Source organism: Aotus nancymaae, unplaced genomic scaffold, assembly GCF_030222135.1.
Source record: "Aotus nancymaae isolate 86718 unplaced genomic scaffold, 86718_ANA_hifiasm-v0.15.2.pri h1tg000210l, whole genome shotgun sequence".
Lineage (NCBI taxonomy): Eukaryota > Metazoa > Chordata > Mammalia > Primates > Aotidae > Aotus > Aotus nancymaae.
In genome coordinates, this window is record NW_026988625.1 from 2,557,033 (window position 1) to 2,578,847 (window position 21,815).

At 53.8% G+C, this 21,815-nt stretch overlaps 2 protein-coding genes across 5 annotated transcripts in view; one reads left to right on the forward strand and one right to left on the reverse strand.

Moving 5' to 3' along the window:
- Nucleotides 1-351: 351 nt before the first annotated feature.
- DERL3 (derlin 3) lies at nt 352-4,689 on the forward strand. Of its 3 annotated transcripts, none has more exons than XM_064371868.1 (7): nt 352-487; nt 605-670; nt 744-817; nt 934-1,027; nt 1,528-1,723; nt 2,254-2,344; nt 4,287-4,689. In XM_064371868.1, the coding sequence occupies exons 1-7, from the start codon at nt 395-397 to the stop codon at nt 4,372-4,374; spliced, it is 702 nt and encodes a 233-aa protein (XP_064227938.1). In that variant the 5' UTR covers nt 352-394; the 3' UTR covers nt 4,375-4,689. The 3 variants fall into 3 exon arrangements, with proteins under 3 accessions (XP_064227938.1, XP_012309533.1, XP_021529602.1); XM_012454110.2 differs by lacking the exon at nt 4,287-4,689 and adding an exon at nt 2,447-4,173; XM_021673927.2 differs by lacking the exons at nt 934-1,027; nt 4,287-4,689 and having other exon boundaries at nt 1,528-1,614; nt 2,254-4,173.
- Nucleotides 4,690-21,815, reverse strand: part of SMARCB1 (SWI/SNF related, matrix associated, actin dependent regulator of chromatin, subfamily b, member 1) — a 42,965-nt gene continuing 25,839 nt past the window's right edge. For both annotated transcript variants that reach the window (XM_012454109.3, XM_012454108.3), the window contains exons 7-9: nt 12,942-13,132; nt 5,482-5,613; nt 4,690-5,044 (exon numbers count right to left, since the gene is read on the reverse strand). In XM_012454109.3, coding sequence (XP_012309532.1) covers nt 5,005-5,044; nt 5,482-5,613; nt 12,942-13,132 — 363 coding nt within the window. In that variant the 3' untranslated portion in view covers nt 4,690-5,004. The remainder of the gene's footprint in view (nt 5,045-5,481; nt 5,614-12,941; nt 13,133-21,815) is intronic.

Consider the following 21,815-nt stretch of genomic DNA (forward strand, 5'->3'; position numbering starts at 1 on the left):
TTCCGGTTTTGCCTCGCCTGCTCAGGTCTTTGCACCACCAACCATACACTCTTAGCCCCGCCCCCAAGGTGTCGTAGATCCTCACTATTGGTCCTCTCCTAGAAAGCCGCGAAGTGACCAATTCCTCATTGGCCACACGTTCTCCCTCTCCGCCACCGCAGCCACAACAACCGCCACGTGCTCAACCTTGGCGCCTGCCCATTGGCCACCAGACTTTACCCGCCCACTCCCCCTTTCCGCCCCTAACTTCCCTCTTCCTCCTTCCATTGGCTCAAGGGTTCTCTTTTCAGACTGGGGCGCGCAGCGTGTTGGACGCGGATTGGCCGAAGGCGGGGCCGGGAGGCGGGTTAAAGAGCGGGTTGCCGGCCGGACCACGCGTGCTTGAGAAGGTTCAATGGCGTGGCAGGGACTGGCGGCCGAGTTCCTGCAGGTGCCGGCGGTGACACGGGCCTACACCGCAGCCTGCGTCCTCACCACCGCTGCGGTGGTAAGCGGGCCGGGCGGACCGGACGTCGCCTTAGTTACAGCCTCTGGCGGGGGGTGAGGGTCGCCATGGTTACAGCGTGGCTCCCAGGCAGTTCTTAACTGGCCCCTGGTTCCACAGCAACTGGAGCTCCTCAGCCCCTTCCAACTCTACTTCAACCCGCACCTCGTGTTTCGGAAGTTCCAGGTGAGGCCGCCCCGCGCCGCGCACCTGTGGGCACAGCCTGCCCACCCCGCACCTGACCGTCCGTCCCCCGCAGGTCTGGAGGCTCGTGACCAACTTCCTCTTCTTTGGGCCCCTGGGATTCAGCTTCTTCTTCAACATGCTCTTCGTGTATCCTGAGCCCCGCGGACACGGGCTGGGTGGAGGGCAGGCCCGCCGGGCTGGGAGAGGCCGGGGCGGGGAAACTGAGGCCCCACCTGGTGGCACTTCCTATGCCGACGTCGTAGGTTCCGCTACTGTCGCATGCTGGAAGAGGGCTCCTTCCGCGGCCGCACGGCCGACTTCGTCTTCATGTTTCTCTTCGGAGGCGTCCTTATGACTGTATCCTTCCCGCGGGCTCTGGAGAACTCGGGCTGGGGACCCTCGAGGTTCCGGCCTGTGTTGATCCTGGGGCCTGACATGAACAGCCATGCCAGGAAGGGACAGAGTCGCTCTCTCCAGCTTAGTATGTGTTCAGGGTCCACCATGTGCTCAGCTGCAGGTGCCAGGGCTAGATCTTCAGTGCTGTATGCAAAATGCAAGGCGATGCACAGACGAGTCAGATGGGGTGACAGCCACTAGCTGAGCCCTGAATGCAAGCAGCCAGAGAAACTGGGGCAGGGACAAGCAGTGGTTGGGCCCTGGGATGAGGCTGTAGGTGTGCAGGGCAGATCTCATGGGACCTGAAGCCTGCAGAGTGTCGCCTTTATTGGGCAGGCTCATCTTGATGAGGGAATGGCACATAGGGGCAATGAGGAAGGGAATTCCAGGGGCTTAGGAAATCAGAGGGGACCCTGGGCATGGGCTGAGGCCTGCACTGGAGCACCTTGACGCTGGCCCAGCTGCTGGGACTCCTGGGCAGCCTGTTATTCCTGGGCCAGGCCCTCATGGTCATGCTGGTGTACGTGTGGAGCCGCCGCAGCCCTCAGGTGAGGGTCAACTTCTTAGGCCTGGTCACTTTCCAGGCACCGTTCCTGCCTTGGGCGCTCATGGGCTTCTCGCTGCTGCTGGGCAACTCCATCCTCGTGGACCTGCTGGGTGAGCCTCCCTGTACATCCAGTCCGCCCCAGGCTGGCCACTCCCCTCAGGACACACTGCTTATGCCCTGGGGTCCCCTCTCCCATCTGTGCTGGACCTCTCACAGCTGAACCTCTCATCTGCCTCCCTGCCCCATCTTCCTGCCCTCGCAGCTGCTATGCTCTTACAGCCCCTCAGCCCACAGGATTTGCATCTTCAGGGCTGATCTGCTGATGACTGCCTGGTCCTGATGGGGGTGGGGATGGGCGGGTCACGGCCCCATGGCTCCCACTCCGCCACCATTCTCAAGCCCTCCCTCCCCTGGGTCCTGACTGTTTCTGGGCCCTTTAAGCTTGTCCTTCAGGGCCAACCCTGGCCGGCCCTGGGCTGGCACTCCGTGCAAGACTTTGAGGCATTCATACTCTGGGGTCTGCAGGGGCCTATGGGCCTGATGGGGCCTCCAGGCTGTGGATGGGGGCCCAGGGCAGGCTCTGCTGGTCTAGGACTCTGGGCTGTGGAGCATGACCCCGCAGTCCATGGCTGTCTCACAGGGACTGCCGTGGGCCACATCTACTACTTCCTGGAGGATGTCTTCCCCAACCAGCCTGGAGGCAAGAGGCTCCTGCTGACCCCTGGTTTCCTGTGAGTGTTGAGAGCCCTCCCTCCTTCTCCCCGCCCTCAGATGGCTCCCCCACCCATGGGGACCTCTGCTGGCCTCTGCTCATCATGGGCCCCTCCCCACAGAAAACTGCTCCTGGATACCCCTGCAGAAGACCCCAATTACCTGCCCCTCCCTGAAGAACAGCCAGGACCCCATCTGCCACCCCCGCAGCAGTGACCCCACCCAAGGCCAGGCCTAAGAGGCTTCTGGCAGCTTCTATCCTACCTGTGACCCCTACTTGGGGCAGAAAACCTGTCCTAAAGGCTGGGCCCATTCAAGGACACACCCGAATAAACAGAATGACCTGCAGCCTTTTGGCCCACGGCACTGGTTCCCCACCTTGCCCGGCCACATCCTTCTATGCCTCCCCGTCCTCACTCAGTGTGGCCTCTCAGCCCAACTGTTAGGTGGTGGGATAGGGATGCCCATGGTTGCCCAGCAGAGCTTTGAGCTCACAGGTGACAGGCTCATGGTTCTCGTTCTGGCCCATCCAGGGCCTTGGGCAAGTCCTGCCCACCACAGACCTCTGCTCCCTGCCAGTCTTTGGGGAAGTTCACCAGATTTTGGCTGCCAGGGCCGGGACAGGCCTCTCCTAGGTTGTACCGAGCCAGCCTACAGGTGTCCCTGCCCATGGTGCCTTCAGGCTGATGCTGATCTAGCCTCTCCTGTCCCTCATCAGCCACCTGACAGGTGGGCCTATGTCTCATTTTTCATCTGGTAACACCAAGGCCCCAGAGTCAGGTGCAGGGGAGGGCCAGGACTGGGTCTTCTGCCCCTTCTATGACCCCAGAGCCTTGACGTTTTCACCTTAGCAGAGTCCTGAGACTGTGTGAGGCAGAGACTTCTGGAAGGTTCTGTTCCTGCCCTTTTTAGCTGAGGACCTGTGTAAGCCTTATCTGAACCCTGCAGCTCACTTTTCTCTTCTGACCTGGCAGCTTTCCTTGTTACTCTAGGCCTGTCCGTATGGTTTATGTCTGGATGCTCGGTGGCATGAGGGCTCCTCCAGCTACAGGTTATCATTTTCGTGGTAACAACACTGTTCTGTTGAGTCTGCCCTCCATGTTGTAGCCAGACCTTGTGGAGCAGCAGCTGACTCTGTGGCGGTGTGAGCTGGCGGTCAGGGGTGAGGGCCCAGCCTCCCAGGCACCTCCCAGCCAGGTGGGCCTGCCTGACCTGTGGGGTGAAGCCACCAAGGTTCCTTCCATCCCACCAGTTGTGGGGAGACACGGGGCTGTTTCACCCTTTCACTAACAAGGTTCCTGCCCCATGGACGAAAGGAACAAATACCTCAGCAGTGAAACCTGTTCATGTCCATGGAAGATTCCCCTTTGTTCAAGGGCCTTCCAGTAAGGCCCAGCTGTCCCTTGCTGGGGGCTCTGGGGAATTCCATTCTTTGATGGAGGGCAGAGGCCCTGAGTGCAAACTCCCTGGGAAGAGTCCCATGCTAAGGCTTGCTCAAAGGAGCTCCCATCTCACCTACATCCCAGTGACCAAGAACCCCAATCCCTAATCGGAGCTCTGTTTCTGCCCCTCATGGGGCCCTACCCGACTTCCAGCACAGCAGTCTCTGACCCTAGCCCTGCCCTGGCAGCAAAGGACCTGCCAACAGCTGAGGGTGGCCTGTGCCAGGGTCTGTGCCCATTCTCTTCAGTAAGGCTGGAGCTGCGAGCCAGTTTGCTGCCCTCCTAGATCTTATATCCATTTTAAAGAATGGGGACACCTCCATATTACAGATGAGAACACGGGGGACACGAACTCCTTGGAGACAGAGCTGGGAAGGGGCCCAGGGCTGTGTCTCCTCCCTGCACCATGTCAACCCCCAAGAGGTGGCACCAGGCCATAGCACCTGCTGGGGTGGGGAAAGGGCCCCAGTCGACCTTGCTATGGGCACCACTGGAGCTGGAACAGCCCTCCTGCACCCAGGCTGGCGACAGCCCAGCAGTGCCCACACAGGACCAGGCCTTCCACCGGGGACTCCAGAACAGCAAGGCCCCAGCTGGCAGCAGCCTGATCATCTGGACACAGCAGAAGAGCTCACAGCTCCTTCCTGAGGCTGAGCAAGGGGAGCAGGGCTGTTGCTGAAAGGCAGGGAGCCCCTGCCCTGAGCCCCACAGCCACTCTTCTCAGCTCTCTGGGTCTGGAAGGAGAACAGGCTGAGGGGACTGAGGTGCTACCAGAAGAGCCCCATTCACCCCCACCCCCCACCTGGGAATCTGAGGCAGACAGTGAGGCCTGCCTGCCAGCCTGTTCACATGCCACCTTTGTCCCTCCAGGCCCCAGCCCCGCTCCTGGCTCTCACTATTTTTATGCTAAAACTTTGAAGAAATTGAACATGACCTGTTGCCTTTTATTTAAAAACTGTAACTAGCCCTGCCTGGGGCTCCTATACAAAAACAAAACACAACCCAAAATCAGGTTTCTTCCTGACCCCAGAGACTGGGGAGGGGTGGGGGGACAGGACTGGGGCTCAGCAAATGGAATGTGTGCCAGGGAAGGCCACCTGGAAGCCCCCACTCCACTCCCACCCCAATCCTCAGGATGGTGCTGGGCTGTCCTCTTGCCTCTGTCCTTGCCAGAAGATGGAGGAGAGGTGGCCCGGTCTTCTGAGATGCTCCGTGGGAGCCGCGTGCTGATGGGCTGGTTACCAGGCTGGGGCCGTGTTGGCGAGACGCCTCATCCGCCTGGAGAAGGAGTTGGGGAGGGCAGTGAGCAGGGCCAGCTTCCAACCTGGGCACTGCCCTTCCTAAGGCTCTCCAGGGCAGCCAGGTATGTGGGGGTGGGAACAGAGGCAGGATGTGGGCCCCCAGCAGGGTTGGACCCAGCCTTCTCTCGGCCTCACCTGTCTGTTGCTCAGACCCTGCCCATCACTCCAGGGACCCTGAAGCCTGGATCTGGGCTGTGGTCAGATCCAGCCTGAGGAATTATGTTTATTCCCTGCAGGGAAACATACCCTGGGGCCTGGATGGGGCCTCATCACCCAGGAGCCTGCCTGCCTCTAGCAACACTAGAGGTACCCTCTCTTCCAGAGACCACAGGAGACTGGGAAAGGCAATGGCCCTGTCCCTGCCAGGAAAGCCAGGTGACTATGGGCAGAGCCGGGCCACAGGGCCAGGGGTACCTCGTGTTCCTGTCCTGGTCACGGATCTTCTTCTCCATCTCAGCATCTGTCAGAGTCTCCAGCAGTGGGCACCACTGGTCTGCATCGCCCGTGTTCCGGATGGCAATCTCCACCGTGGGCAGAGGGTTCTCACTACAGGGAGGGGAGGCAGTGAGAGGAATAACTTTTCCAGCTATGGATGAAGGGTCCTCAGAAAGCTCTGGCCAGGGGACTCTGGCCCCTGTCTGTGCCCTGCTTCTCCCAGCAGCACTGCTGGCACCCAGGGATGCTCCTGTCACCTGAACCTCAAGGGAGCTGCTGGAGGTGCCAGGCCATCCCCAGAACAGTGCTGCCACCATGACCCCATGGGCTTCCCTTCAAAGTGAACTTTCCACAAGCCCTTTGTGCCTAGCATCTGTCTCTGAGATGGGGGAGGGGCCGCTGGCTGTGGAGGTGGTCCTCCTTGACAGGACAGCACAGGCTGGGCCATGCTGATGCCACTGGGCCTCGGTCAGGAGGACTGTCTGCTCCACCCAGTGTCCAGAGCCAGGGCCCACCTATCAGGGAAAAGGGATGGATGGCAAATGGGAGCAAAAGAGTCTCCCAGAAGTCCCCAGTGCTCCACTACTGAGGCCACTGCACAGCCTGCTCCTGCTTGTTCCACACACTTGCCCCTCAGCCCACCTCCCGACCAAACCAAACCCCCAAGAGGCTGGTGTGTGCCTAGGGTCAGACGGCTGGCTGGCAGGGAGCTGGACTGAAGCCGTATCCCTGGAGCCACACTCCGCCCTGGGTCTCACAAAGACCACCCAACTCTGCCCCCAGGTACCCTCCTCTTGCCAAGAGGACACAGCGGAGGAGGGGGGCAGCACGGGCAGAGGCTACATAGGCATGGGGTGGGCGCAGGAGCATTGGAGGAGGGTGGCTGGCTGTCACCTCTCTGGGCCTTGATTTGCAAGTCAGTGTGACAGGATGCTAAGGAGACCACAGCTGTGGATGCCACAGGGCCCATGTGCCTCCCACGTGCAGTGGCTCCTGTCACTCCCACCTCTGAGAGAAAACAGCTTTGGGTGCTGACAGTGTTTCCCGGTTGAGTGACACCAAACCCCTGGCCTGGCAGAAAGCCTCAGCGTGAGGTCCTAACCACGACACCTGCTTCCCCTCCCCTCTAGTGGTCCTTTCCTTTCTCCTCCACTTGGGTACCTCACTTGGCTCTCTGTAGGCTCAGTTCCCTGAAGAAGGCCACCCTGCTCTCCCTCAGCCTGTGGCCCTGCAAAACACCGTGAGCTCGGAGGAGCAAGGGCAGGCTGGGCTCAGGGGAGGCGCCAGGCAGACACTGATAGAGTAAGAGAGGACAGGTCGCTGCAGACCTCATCTGGAATATGGAAACAACATTTACTGCTGTGAAAGGCTGTTGAAGGATGTTACTGAAGCAGCCAACACACATCCATTGAGGGAGCTTTCTAGGGGCCAGGGACCTTCTCACAGCCTCCCTGTAGCCAGTGCTTGAGGTTGTGAGACTCGTCAGCTGCAGAGGTCAGCCTGCAGAGCTCCAGCTCCCCACACCCACACCAGTGCACACACACCCAGCACCAGTAGCCTCGAGCCCTTTCCAGGTCAGGCTCAGTGCTGCTCTCCTCAGCCTGGGGTCTCATGGACTGTAAGCATGCAGGGCACTGGCTGCGGCTGGCTCTCCCTGCATCAGGCCTGACCCTCACTGCTGAAGCTCAGACTACCAGGTCCAGGCCCATGAGGCCCAGAAGCTCAAGCTCATGCTGGTGACGCAGAGGCCAGGGCCAGAGGCAGTGCCGGCACCCCACCCCTGTGGCCCTCTGGGGCTGACCCATCGTCAGCAGATCCTGACAGCTGTTCCTCAGCCAGCACCAGGTAGTTTAGCAAGCTAGGGACTGACCCAGCCTCAAACCCCAAACCTCATTCCTCACTGTGGGGGCTCCCAGCAGCCTTCCTTGGAAGGCAGACATGAAAGGCACCAAGCCCACACCGAGGGGAGCAAAACATGTTTTCCTCTTAACTTAAACAAGAGCTGGCGGGTGGGTCCCAGAGGCCCCTTTGTTTACCTCCCCTTGGCTCCGGGAAGATTCCACTCCAATGGGTTTGTTCTAAAATAAGAACTGTTCGAACCAACCATGTAAGAATGGGCCTGGAGCCAGGACTAACCTGCCTTGGGTTTTGGGGACGTGGGCAGGGAGATGCTGCCCTGAGTTCCAAAGGGTGTTGGGGGCCCTGGGAGTCACCGTGCTCCTGCTCCCCACTCCTCCCAGCGAATTCTGATTCATGGGCTTCAAGGCCACCAGGGACTTCTAGACCTTCCTACCACCCAGTGTCCAGGTGTGGACAAAGATACCCAGGCAGGGCATGGTCATGTCTGAAGTGACAGAGGAAGCCAGGACTGATGCCAGTGGAGTATCTTGAGGTTTACTTTCTTTTTTCTTTCTTTTTTTTTTTTTGAGATGGAGTCTTGCTCTTTCACCAGGCTGGAATGCAGTGGTGCGATCTCAGCTCACTGCAACCTCCGTCTCCCAGGATCAAGTGATTCCCCTGCCTCAGCCTCCTGAGTAACTGGGACTACAGGCGCATGCCACCATGCCTGGCTAATTTTTTGTATTTTAGTAGAGATGGAGTTTCACTATGGCCAGGCTGGTCTCGATCTCCTGACCTCGTGATCCTCCCGTCTCCCAAAGTGCTGGGATTACAGGCTTGAATCACCACGCCCGGCCAATGTTTACTTTCGATGTGATCTCACTTTCATAACCTTATGTGATACAACAGACAAGTAAATATCCCCATGTTACAAATGACAGAATGTAGACTTTGAGGGAAAACGACCTGCCCACAGCCACTCAACCAGGAAGGGGAGATGCCAAACTTGGTGTCACCTTATGTTTGCAATCAACAGCTCCGAGGCTACCAGGAGCCTCAACTGATTTTTACAAGGGTGCCAAGTCCACTCAATGGAGAAAGAGCAGTTTTCAACATGGTGCTGGGACAACATGACTCTGGACTGACAATGGATTCTTAGATATGAAACCAAAAGCACTAGCAACAAACTAAAAAAAACCTGGACTGCATCAAAATGAAAACGTTTGTGCTTTAAAGGGCACTATCAAGAAAGTGAAAAGGCAATCCCCCAAATAGGAGAAAATATCTACAAATCATGTATCTGATGAGGGACTTGTAGCTAGAATATATAAAGAACAATTACAACTCTACAATAAAAAGACAACCCAATTAAGAAACTGACAAAACACTTTGTCCAAAGAAGATAAACAGCCAGAAATATATGCAAAGATGCCCAATATCATCAGTCATTAGAAAAATGCAAATCAAGCTAGGCATGGTGGCTTACACCTGTGATCCCAGAACTTTGGGAGGCCAAGGCGGGTGGATCACAAGGTCAGAAGTTTGAGACCAGCCTGGCCAATATGGTGAAACCCCATCTCTACTAAATACAGAAAAATTAGCTGGGCTTGGTGGAGGATGCCTGTAGTTCCTGCTACTCGGGAGGCTGAGGCAGGAGAATCGCTTGAACCCAGGAGGCAGAGGTTGCAGTGAGCTGAGATTGCGCCACTGCATTTCACCCTGGGTGACAGAGGGAGACTCCATCTCAAAAAAAAAAAACAAAAAAACAAAAAAAACCCCCACATATTAGATGGTTCCATTTCTATGACGTACCCAGAATAGGCAAATCTACAGATAGAAAGTGGATGAGTGGATGCTTAGGGCTGAGAGATGGCATGGAGCTTCCTTTTGAGGTGATGGAGAAGTCCTAATATTGACAGTGGTGATAGTTACACAGCTCTGTGAACATATCAGAAACCGCTGAACTGTATACTTTGCATATGTGAATTGTATGGTTTATTAATTATATTGCAATAAAGCTGTTATAAATAAAACCTGGCATCAGGCCAAGGCTGGCGGGCAGAGCTTAGGGAGGAACCTCTGAGGTTCATACTCAACCAGCCCAATGTATCCCTGGCATCCCCCAATTTAATTCCTGATGCTGTGCCATCAGAGGGACACTGCCTGTCTGTCACTCACGCAGGCCCAGCTGCCAAGCTCCCTGACCCTTCGTCTCTCTTCATCCCCACCCTGTACGTGTAGGGCTGCTGGTGTGCAGAGCCCCGCCTTCCTTCTCGAGCACCTGCCTGTCCCTGGCCTCCCCTGGGTCCTTCCTACTTGCTGCAGTCCCCCGTCAGCACCTGCCCTGGCTATCCTCACCCCAGGTTCTACGCCCCCCACTGCCCTTCCTTATGCCCACAGCCTCCAGTGCTTTCTGTGGCGATGGCACACTGATGGCCATGCACATGAACCTGTCTCCTCTGCCAGACAGGGCACTGTCTCCTCTAGTCCCTGGCCAGGAACACAGGGTTGGCCCAGGGGAGGTGCCAGTAACTTTATAGGATCAACTGTCCTCAGAGGCTCTGCCTAGCCGAGCCTCCTTCCCCGTAAGCCCTGTCTTCCTCCTGTCACTGGCCCTCCATCCCATTCCACTGGCTCTGGGACGTCTGTGTCACTCTGGTCCCAGTCTGTCCTCTAGGAGCCTCGGGCTTCTGAGTAGTTTGTCACATGCCCTTGTTTCCCCTTCATGCTTGTCTCCTGTCTGTCCCACTGCCAAAGGGAGCAGCCTATTCTCTCCCCTGGTTCCCCTGACATGTGGGCATAGTGGCCTTGAGCACACATGTCCCACGGCCAGCAGCTTGCCACTGTGCTGTGGATCCAATGTCCCCATTGTGGAGGAGGGTATGGCAGCCAGGCACTGGGCTCTGGCTGGGAGAGATGGAGGCACTGGCTCTTGGGTAATCAAGAGTGCTTCCATCATGGGGTGACCTAGGCCTAGAGCTGAAAACCCTTCTTGGGAAGTCATGTGACACAGACGTTGCCAAGCTTTGTGCATGGCACAGAGACCAGGCAAGGACTCCTGGTCTAGATCTCTGTGGGGTGACTGGCCCCTGGCCCTGGGGACTGAGTGGCCCATCATTTCCCCAGGCAGGACTGACACTGGTCTCCTTGGGGACAGAGTTAAAAAAAAAGTCTCTCCTAAGATCCCATGGGGTGGGGTGGTGCAGTGGGGGAACATGGGTTGGAGTCAGGGATGAGCCAGCCCATCCCTAAGGTCCTGTCCTGTCCTTGCGGCTGTCTTCTAGTGTGGGAAGTGGGAAGACACACGCAGCCCTCCTAATGCTATGAGGCCACTCAGGACACTTCCCAGGTCCCCAGGCCCCTCCCACTTGGCTGCTGTGATGGGGACGTGTGCTCACCCTGGTCCCAGCAGGGTGGCCTTGCCTTTAACCTTAAAGATTTGAAACCTGCACACTCAGCAAAGAGACAGCAGGGGGCAGGGTCTGTGATGTCCCCAGGCTCCACAATTGGAAATCATTAAGTGGTTGCTAAGATAAAGAGGGCATCTGCCTATAAGTCCTGACCTGCCACCACCAGGGACTCCCCAGGGGACCTGCTCTGAAGCCACTCTGCAAACTGCAGAGAGCCCAGAGCTTGGCAAGGAATTTGAGCTCAGGTCACCTTCGGTTCAGAGAAGGAGGGACGGTGCTGTGGTGGCTGAAAGAAAGAATGCTTCGAGGACCTGTCAAGAGGCCCTGGGGAATTCAGCTCCTGAGCCCGTGCTGTGGGAACTGTCAGCGGCTGCAGGGCTGGTTGAGGGTCAACACCGTCAGCACCTGGATGCTGGGAGCTGCTAGTCTGCCACCCGCACCCGCGAGCCCAGAATGAGGGTTCTGACTGGATCGGCCTCTGGGGGAGGAGGTGCTCAGTGTCAATGTGCGCAACATCACTGTCTCCCGGGACCTCAGAGTCAACTCTGGTGGAGTGAGGCCACCCTAGACTGGCTCTCTGGCCATAGGGCTTGGCTCCATGCAGGGTGAATGGACACTACAGCTGCCCTCCCAGGCGGCACCCTGAGGGAACAGGGAGGCAACAGACACTGGCCCCGCAGCCTCCTCTCAGGGCTGCTCTATGTGTGAAGCAGAACCATGTGATTGGCAGGGCTGCTGGGGGCAGGTCACAGGATTTCAGCATGGCTGGCGCTTAGGCAGGGGCTCAGCTGTTTCCCAGGCCCGGGGCCCTCGAGCCTCGTGGGTGGCTCTCATTCCTTCTTCCTTGCTCAGATTTACGGGAAGTCATAGAAAGCTGTCTCTTGGGATGTCTGGGAAAACAAGTTAGACACAAACCTAACAAGCTCCATTAATTGTCATGGCTTTGCAAAACAGACCTTCCTATTTGCTCCTCATTGTAGCATTTTAAGCTGTCATCCCTGAGTGGTGACTGCAGATGTGGATGATGATAGTCTGATGAGCAGACTAAATCTGAACATCCTGTTTTGATGTAGGGATACTCACTGCACCCTCAACCCAACACAGAGGACAGGGTTAGAAACCACAGGGCTTCCCAGTCCTGGAGTCCTGCTGAGCCAGGAGAGCTCAACTTTGCTTTTGTTTTGTTTTTTGGAGACAGGGTCTCGCCCTGTTACCCAGGCTGGAGTGCAGTGGCATGATCTTGGCTCACTGCAGCCTCAACCTCCTGAGCTCAGGCGATCCCACCTTAGCCTCCTGAGCAGCTGACACTACAGGCATGCACCAATACGCCTGGTTCATTCTGGTATTTTTTGTAGAGATGGGGTCTCGCCATATTCCCCAGGCTGGTCTTAAACTCCTGGGTTCTGGCGATCCACCTCAGCTCCCCAAAGTGCTGGGACTGCAGGTGTGACCCACCGCACTGGGCCTTGACGTCGCTTTTAACTCTGAGTCCTACCTCCTACCAGGAGCAGGAGGGCCTCCCCTGGGTCCATCTCCACCCCTTGTACAGAGGACACTGGACCGGAATGTTCTGTCTGCACCTCCACCATCTCAGCCAGCCCGAATGCTACAGGCAGGGATCAAGGTGACCTGTCTCTATCTTCCAGGGCAGCCAGGATGGGGTCCAGTCCAGCGTGGTACTCATCAAATGCTCTCTGACTGACCGAAGGCAGAGACACTGCAGTCAGAAGGAGCTGCTAGGGGACCCCTGACTCTCCAGAGCTGGGGCGGGCCTTTGTGTTTAAGACAGAATGCAAGTTCAACAGATGAACCCTGGGCAGGGGCCATCCTGACCAAGTAACAGTCTGAGCAAGAGCACAGAGAGAGGGTGTGGGGCAGGATGGCTGAATGGTGGATGGCAAGGGTGGGCCCAGGGCTCCGTGGAGGTTAAGGACTTGAGATTCACCCTGACAGAGCTCCAAGTCTTTGCCAGCTATTGTGTTAGGTACTTCTAACCCTACTTGGCACAGTGGAGTACTGGTGAGACATACATGGTGATGGAGGACAGAGCAAACACACAGACCCCAGCCAGATCGTGCTGCGAAGCTTGAGAAAGCCTCGAAGGTATCACCACAAACACAGACAAGTCTTTCTCAAAACAATTTTGCAGGGAGATGAGGGAGGGAAGGAGAGACGCGTGCATGATCCTACCTGAAGGCATAGGTCTTCTGATGCCAGCTCAGCTGTCCCCGGATGCTGTATGCGATGGTGGTGACAAACTCCCCGCCCAACCCCAGCTCCGAGCAGAGCTTCAGGGCAAACTTCTCCGGTGAGTTCTCCTTCTCTGACATGTCCCACTCAAACTGGTCCACCAGGGAAATGTTTCCCACGTGGATGTTCAGCTGAGGCAACAACCAAAGGACACAAGTTAGAGCTTTCGGGACTGTCCCCAGCCCAGGGAGGCCGCAAGGGTAGGGGGGCCTGCCAGACCTGGGATGTGCCCTGCCCACCAGGATCCACCAGCTGATAACTGCAGGTAGCCCTTGTCCTTCCAGTTCCTCACCCCCAAAACAGGGCTGACCCCACAGCCCTCCTGTCTGCCACGAGGGGCTCTGGCTCACGGCCCAGCATGGTCACCCTCGAGAGGCACCAAAGTGGCCCCAGGAGCACCTGAGTCCCACCTTAACTTCATCCCATCCCCTCTGTGCCCCATGCTGGCGGGGACCTTCCTTTCTGCCCTTCACTCCTGCTGCCATCGGTCTTATGTGACTACACTGGCCAGACAGGGCTCAGCTAAGGCATCCCTAAGCCCTCTCTTAAGCCAAAGTCTATGCCCTTTACAGAGCTTTTCCCTCTCAGAAAACCCTGCCTAGCATATTCACAGATGCACTCCACCCTGGGCCAACATGGTTAGGCAGCAGGGCAGCCTTTGGGGAGCGCAATGCTGGGCCAGCTTCTCCCACACTCCCCAGAGGACTCCCGCGGCTTGTGACTCACAGCCAGAGGGCCCAGACCCCGCATGTGCAGTCAGGGATTTTTCTTAAGTGGACACCTGGGAAGCCAGCACCCAGACAGAGAGAACAGACTGTACCCTAGGATCTCCCACCTATACCTGCCCCAGAGACGGCACCATCTTGACTTTGCTCCCCATGAGTAGGTGTGGCTGTTCTGAATAGGATGGACCCTGGGGTCCAGTTTCATTCCCTCTGTGTATGCCTGCAAGGCTCCTCCCATTAGAGTGTGGGGCTGGAGTCATCCCTCACTGCTGTCCAGTGCCCCATGGGGCAAGCAGGTCATGGTGCACCTGCCCATTCACTGTTGGCCCTTAGCTTTGAAGTCAAGGATCAGGGTGGGCAGTTGCATGGAGAACTCACCACTGCCTCAGAGCCCAGCCCTTCTGAGGACTTCTGCCTCCTTTTAGAGAAATGAGGGCACCCCAATCCCCGATCATGTTCATAAAGCCCTGTGCCTCTGAGCCCTGCACACCACCACTTGCTAGAATGTTCTTCCCCTCACTGACAGGACCAGCCTCTTCTTAGCATCCTGGTCTAAGCCAAAGTGCCGGCTCCGGAGAACTCCCTCCCACCAGCCCCTTTCCATACCCTTCTCTCCATTTTCTCCCCCGTTTGGAGAAAGGATCTCACTCTGTCACCCAGGCTGGAGTGCAATGGCATGATCATGACTCACTAAAGCCCTGAACTCCTGGGCTCAAGAGACCCTTCCACCTCAGCCTCCTGAGTAGCTTGGACTACGGGCCTGCGCTACATGTCCAGCTAATTTTTTTTTTTTTTTGGTAGAGACAAGGTGTCTATAAGGCCCAGGCAATACATCAAGTGTTTTGGGTGGAGAAAAGATCTGTGGCTGAGCCCTCTGCTCTCTGCTGCCTCTCTGTGTTGCCAGGACTGGCCCCAAAAGATCCTCCCTTGACAGTCTCCTGAGTAGTCTGGGACTATATGTGTGGGCCATCATGCATGGCCCCTCTCCTATTTTCTTCACAGCACTTAGGACTGTCTGTTTTGCTTTGTTTTGTTTTGAGACAGAGTTGCTCTGTCGCCCAGGCTGGAGTGCAGTGGCGTGATCTCGGTTCACTGCAACCTCTGCCTCCCAGGTTCAAGTGTTTCTCCTGCCTCAGCCTCCCAAGTGGCGGGGATTATACACGTGCGCCACCATGCCCAGCTAGTTTTTTTGTATTTTTAGTAGAGATGGGGTTTCTCCATGTTGGTCAGGCTGGTTTCGAACTCCCGACCTCAAGTGATTGCCCACCTTGGCCTCCCAAAGTGCTAAGATTACAGGCATGAGCCACCGCACCCAGCCAGGACTGTCTGAAACAATCTGAATCATTTGCCTCCAGGAATCCTAGCACAGGCAGGGTGGTATTTGTTCTGGGAATCAAGGAATCCTCACACAGAGGGAGGAAGCCAAGGGGCAGAGCTACACACGTGTACCCTGCACACGGCACACTGCCAGGTAATAGGCTGCAGTCGAGCCCCCATGTCCTTTGCTGTCTCCACGTACACCCATGCCTGGTGATGAATGGAACTGGAGGCACTGGCCCTTCCAACTGGAATCTAATGCCAAGCAAACCACGTGGGTGCTGGGTCCAGCAAGAAAGTGCAGCAGCCAATAGCCCACGGACACACCCACCAGGATCCCATAGGACCATGGGCACATGGTTCCCACCCAGCAAGCCATTCCTACCCTGGGCTCATGCATGGGGTTGCCTGTCCCCTGCCATTCAGTCACTAACACATTCATTTATTCCAAAGTCTAGACTGTGTATCTACCAAGGAGAACCACAGGAGAGACAAATCTTCAAAAGGCTGCTCTGAGAAAGCTGAGGTGGTGCAATGCCTGTAGTCTCAGTTACTCTGTGGAAGCCTGGCTTCCACAGAGGTTGAGGTGGGAGGATCACTGGAGCTCAGGTGTTCAAGTCCAGCCTGGGCAACACAGCAAGACTCTGTCTCAAGGAAAAAAAAAAAAAAAAAAAAGCCGTGCTGGTGGGGGCAGTGACAGACACTAAGCAGGTTAAGTGAGCACATGGGAGTCAGACAACACGGGAGTGCCAGGGAGGAAAGGGAGGGAGGGGTATAAAGTCCGGGCTGGCCTCAGAAGTCAGGAGGCCAGGAAGGCTTCCAGAAAGGTGGGCTTTAGGAAGAACTGAATGTGCCCAGGGAGCAGGAATGTGGCTGCCTGGGGGAGAACAGTCCCAGGTGGGGGACACAGTGATGTAAAAGAAGCCAAGGTCTGGCACGTGGGTTGGCCCAGTGAGGGGACAAAGGGAGGAGATAAGGGTGGTGAGAAACTGTAGCAGAGGGCAGTTAGGGCCCTGAAGCCTTTGGATGGGCCTGGCTTCCACAGAGGGAATGTGGGAAGCTTCTGGAGTCTTAGTCAGAGAAGAGACACCGGCTGAGGTGCCATGCTGAGACCTGTAGTGGAAGGCGAGGAGGGAGGGAGCCATCTGGCAGTGGCCTTGATGGGGTAGTGAGGAGCGCTGGACTCCAGGTGGACTCACAGAGCCAAGGCAGGGCCAGGACTCCCAAGTGGGCACACAGCAGGGCCAGGCCCCTGCCCACCTTCCCAGTCTCGACTCACATCTCACCCCAGGCACTCTCCGGACACGGCCTGGACAGTGCCACAGGGTCTGATGGCTCAAATCTCAGCAGCAACATGTCCCCAACTTCCTCCCCTGTCCCCTAGCCCCCGCTGGAAATGGGCAAAGCCGACCTGGGCCAGGTCCCCTGGCGAGGGCAGCCAGACCTGGGCTTTGGTCCCAGCATTGCCAAGACTATCTGTAAGAAGCCGCTCCAACTGAAGGTTCTCTTTCTGAGCAGAGAGACACTCCTCACGTGCCATGGCTCCAAAGATTCCTGTTTTCCTTTAGCTGTGCTCCAGGATCAAGACAAAGAAGGATGTCCTTACAGAAACACCCAGCTCTGGCCAGGCGTGGTGGTTCATGTCTGTAATCCCAGCAGTTCAGGAGGCCAAGGTGGGAAGTTTGCTTGAGCCCAGGAGTTTGAGAGCAGCCTGGGAAACATAGTGAGACTCCATTTTGTTTTTCTTTTTCTTTTTTTTTTGAGACAGATCAGTGGGATGGGAAGAGCCTGTCACCCAGGCTGGAGTGCAGTGGCGTGATCTTGGCTCACTGCAACCTCTACCTCCCTGGTTCAAGCAATTCTCATGCCTCAGCCTCTGGAGTAGCTGGGATTACAGGCACCCATTACTACACCCGGCCAATTTTTTGTATTTTTAGTAGAGATAGTGTTTCGACATGTTGCCCAGACTGGTCTTGAGCTCCTGAGCTCAGGCAATCTGCCCGCCTCAGCTCTCCAAAGTATTTGGATTACAGACGTGAGCCATAGCGCCTGGCCGCGACTCCATTTTCTACACAAAATTTAAAAATTAGTCAGGCATGGTGGTATGTGCTTATACTTCCAACCACTCAGGAGGCCAAGATGGGAGGATAACTTGAGTCTAGGAGATCAACGCATGAAAAAAAAAAAGGAAGGTAGAAAGAAAGAAATACCCAGCTCTTCTGAGTTCAAGTTATAGATGGGAAACCTTGGGTGTGACCTTCTGTTCTTCACAGGCAAGACATGACACTGTTTCCAGGGTCACTGTACCCAGGATGCCTCTGGCCTGATACATGCAGACTGTCCCACATAACACAGGCTTTCCTGGACCTGCTGTGTCCACGCTGTGATACCTGGTCTGACCCAAAGGTCAGAGCAGGAAACCTGGCTGGGGATGGTCTCTCAACTTGCCAGCTGCCACCATACCCCAGGCAGGAATCACAGGTTAAGTCAGAGGGTCACTGGGGAAGCCTCGTCTGGTGGGGCAAGGGACAGCCCCAGGAAAATTCCAGCTGCTAGGCAACATCTCACATGGTTCTTCCTCAGGCCCCGTCAAGATAACAACAAAAATGGCCTCAATTCTGAGAAAAATGTCAGGGAAGCTGCTGGTCAGGCTCATTAGGACCCTGCGTGTGGCCGATCCCAGTCATTTCGACCCACATGACGGGGTGGGTTAGCCTACATGGCCTCATCCTCACCATGTTCATGTTTACAAGACAAAGACCAGCACAGAGCAGATCTCTCAGGGCTGCCCTCCAGAGCCAGCAGACCATACCCAGGACACAGGCCAGGTACCTGCTTCCGCTCCCACCCCCATCCCACTTCTCTCCTACCATCGTCCCCTTCTTTTCCTGCTAGCTGGCCACAATGTGAAACTGAAACAGGTTATGGGAAACAAATTTATATTCTTCTCAAAATGAAGGTATTAACAAGTAAAAAGACTGAATCAATAACCAAAAAAATCTCCCGACAAAGAAAAGCCTTAGACCTGATGGCTTCACTGGTGAATTCTACCTAAGATTTAAATAGGAGCTAACACACCAATCCTTCTCAAACTATTCTTTTTTTTTTTTTTCGAGATGGAGTCTTGTTCTGTCACCCAGACTGGAGTGCAGTGGCGTGATCTTGGCTCACTGCAACCTCTGCCTCCTAGGATCAAGTGATTCTCCTGCCTCAGCCTCCCAAGTAGCTGGGACTACAGGCACGTGCCACCACGCCCGGCTAATTTTTTGTATTTTTAGTAGAGATGGGGTTTCATCGTGTTAGCTAGGACGGTCTCCATTTCCTGACTTTGTGATCTGCCCGCCTCAGCCTCCAAAAGTGCTGGGATTACAGGCGTGAGCCACTGCGCCCAGCCTCAAACTATTCTTTAACTCACTGCCCTAATACTTAAGTCAGACAAAAAATACTACAAGAAAGAAAACTAAATACCGACACTCCTCATGAATGTTGATGCAAAAATCCTCAAAAAAATACTAGCAAACTGAATTCAGCAGCATATTCCATGGTATGGGATTCCATACCAGGACCAAGTGTGATTTATTCCTGCAATGCAAGGTTCAATATACAAAAACTGATCAGTGTAATATACTACATTAACAGAATGAAGGACAAAAACCAGGGTCAAAAATAAAATGATCATCTTAATTGATAGATAAAAAATATCTGACAGGCCAGGCACAGTGGCTCACATCTATAATCCCAGCACTTCAGGAGGCTGAGGCAGGCAGATCACCAGGTGAGGAGTTTGAGACCAGCCTGGCCAACATGGTGAAACCCCATCTCTACTAAAAATACAAAAATTAGCTGGGTGTGATGGCTGGTGCCTATAGTCCCAACTCCTTAGGAGGCTGAGGCAGGAGAATTGCTTGAACCTGGGAAGCAGAGGTTGTAGTGAGCCAAGATGGCGCCAATGAGCAAGATTCTTTCTCAAAAAAAAAACCATTTGACAAATTCATTACCTTTTTCATGACAAAAATACTCAACAAACTAAATAAATAAAAGCCAGAAATGGAAAACCCGCAGTAACATCATACTTAGTGGTGAAAGGCTGAAATGAAAGCTTTTCCTCTAAGATAAGGAAATAGACAAGGATGCCCTCTTATATATATTCAACATAGTATTGGACATTCTACCCAGTGCAATTAGACAAGAAAAAGAAATCAAAGGCATTTAAATAGGAAATAAAAAAAGTAAAGTAATCCCTCATCAGAGATGATATAAACTTATATGTAGAACCTCAAAGATTTCAAAAAAAACCTCTCAGAACTAATAAACAATTTCAGAAGAGTAGCAGGATACAAAATTAACACACAAAAATTAGTTGCATTTCTATATGCCAATAATGAACAATCTGGAAATTAACAAATAATCCAATTTAAAATAGCATCGAAAATAATAAAACAGGCCAGGCACAGTGGCTCATGCCTGTAATCCCAGCACTCTGGGAGGCTGAGGCAGGACTGCTTAAAGCCAGGAGTTTGATACCAGCCTGGGCAACAAAGTGAGATCTGTCTCTACAAAAAAAAAAAAAAAAAAAAAAGGGAATAAAATACATAAGAACTAAGGAGATATGATACTTGTACAACTATAAAACATTGCTGAAAGAAATAAAAGAAGACACAAATAAGAGATAACCCATGTTCATGGACTTGAAGACAATATTGTTAAGATACCAATACTAACCAAAGCAATCAACAAATAGAACGCCAGCACATATCAAAATCTCAATAATGTATCTTGCATTATTTGCAAACACAAAAATCTATCCTAAAATTCATATGGAATTTCTTTTTCTTTTTCTTTTTTGTCTCACTCCATCATCCAGGCTGGAGTATAGTGGCAGGATCATGGTTCACTGAAGCTTCCACCTGCTGGGCTCAAGTAATCTTCCTGCCTCAGCCTCCTGAGTAGCTGTAACTGCAAGCACACACCACCACACCCAGCTAATTTTTAAAATTTTTTGGTAGAGATGGGGGTCTCACTATGATGCCCAAGCTGGTCTTGAACTCCTGGCCTCTGGTGATCCTCCTGCTTCAGCCTCCCAAAATGCTGGGATTTTAAGTGTGACACCATGCCCAGTAGAATTTCAAGGAACCCCAAATAACCAAAGCAATCTTGGAATTTAGAAAAAAGTTGAGGCAGGGGAGTCTCACACTTCCTGATTTCAAAACTTACTACAAAGTTACAGTAATCAAAACAGTGTAGTGCTGGCATAAAGACAACATACAGACCAATGGAACAGAATACAGAGCCCAGGAATAAACCCTTGTACACATGAACAGATATTTCTCCAAAGAAGACATAAGTGGCCAATACACACATGAAAAGACATTCAATGTCACTAATGAATTAAGGAAATGCAAATCAAGATCACAATGAGATACTACTTTATACCCATTAGAATAACTGTTATCCAAAAAACAGAAAATAACATAAGTTGGCTGAGCGTGGTGGCTCACATTTGTAATCCCAGGTTTAGGAAGCCAAGGTGGGTGGATCACTTGAGCTCAGGCGTTAGAGACCAACCTGGCCAACATGGTGAGATCCCGTCTCTACCAAAAATACAAAAATTAGCCAGGCGTGGTGGCATGCACCTGCAGTCCCAGCTCCTACTCAAGAGGCTTAAGCAGAAGAATCACTTGAACCCAGGAGGTGGAGGTTGCAGCAAGCCAAGATCATACCACCACACTCCAGCCTGGTAACAGAGCAAGACTCTGTCTTAAAAAAAAAAAAAAAGAAAAGAAAAAGAAACTAACAAGTATCAGTGAGGATCAGGTGAAACTGGAATCTTGTGCTTTGCTGGTAGGAATATAAAAGGGTACAGCCACTGAGAAAAGCAGTATAGTGGTTCCTCAAGAAACTAAACACAGAATTACCCTACGACCCAGGAATTCCATCTCTGAGTACACACCCAAAAGAAATGAAACCAGAAGCCAGGTGCGGGGGCTCATGCCTATAATCCCAGAACTTTGGAGGCCAAGGCGGGAGCATCATTGGAGTTTGGGAGGTCGAGGCAGAGTTTGAGACCAGCCTGGCCAACGTGGTGAAGCACCATCTCTATTAAAAATCCTCAAAAATTAGCTGGGTGTGGTGGCGGGCGCCTGTAATCAGCTCTTCTGGAAGCTGAAGCAGGAGATCACTTGAACCTGGGAGACAAAGGTTGAAGTGAGCCAAGATTGCGCCACTGCACTCCAGCCTGGGCAACAGAGAGAGCCTCCATTTAAATGAATGAATGAATGAAAGCAGGGATGCCAATAGATATTTGCACACCCAAGTTCACAGCAGCATGGTTCACAATAGCCAAATGTGGAAGCAACCCAAGTGTTTGTCCTTTAGGGATGAATAAATAAAAATCTAATAGAGCCATACAATAGAATATTATTCAGCCTTCATAAGAAAGGCTGGGCACAGGGGCTCACGCCTATAATCCCAGCACTTTGGGAGGCTGAGGTGGGTAGACGGCTTGAGCCCAGGAGTTTGAGACAAGCCTAGGCAACATGGCAAAACCCCATCTCCACAAAAAAACACAAAAAATTAGTGGGGCACGGTGGAATGTGCCTCTAATCCTAGCTTCCCAGCTACTCAGGAGGCTGAACTGGGAGGATTCCTTGAGCCCAGGAGGCAGAGGTCGCAGTGAGCCGTAACTGTGCCACTGCACTTCAGCCTGGGCAACAGAATAAGACTCTGTCTAAAAATACACACATTTTTAAAAGGGAAGGACATCCTGACATGG

What these genes read in the sequence shown, in the direction of transcription:
- DERL3 (XM_012454110.2), top strand. Translation starts at nt 395, where the DNA reads ATGGCGTGGCAGGGACTGGCGGCCGAGTTCCTGCAGGTGCCGGCGGTG. An exon ending in TCCTCACCACCGCTGCGGTG is followed by an intron (nt 488 to 604) that starts GTAAGCGGGCCG and finishes CTGGTTCCACAG; the next exon opens with CAACTGGAGCTCCTCAGCCC. An exon ending in CATCCTCGTGGACCTGCTGG is followed by an intron (nt 1,724 to 2,253) that starts GTGAGCCTCCCT and finishes GCTGTCTCACAG; the next exon opens with GGACTGCCGTGGGCCACATC.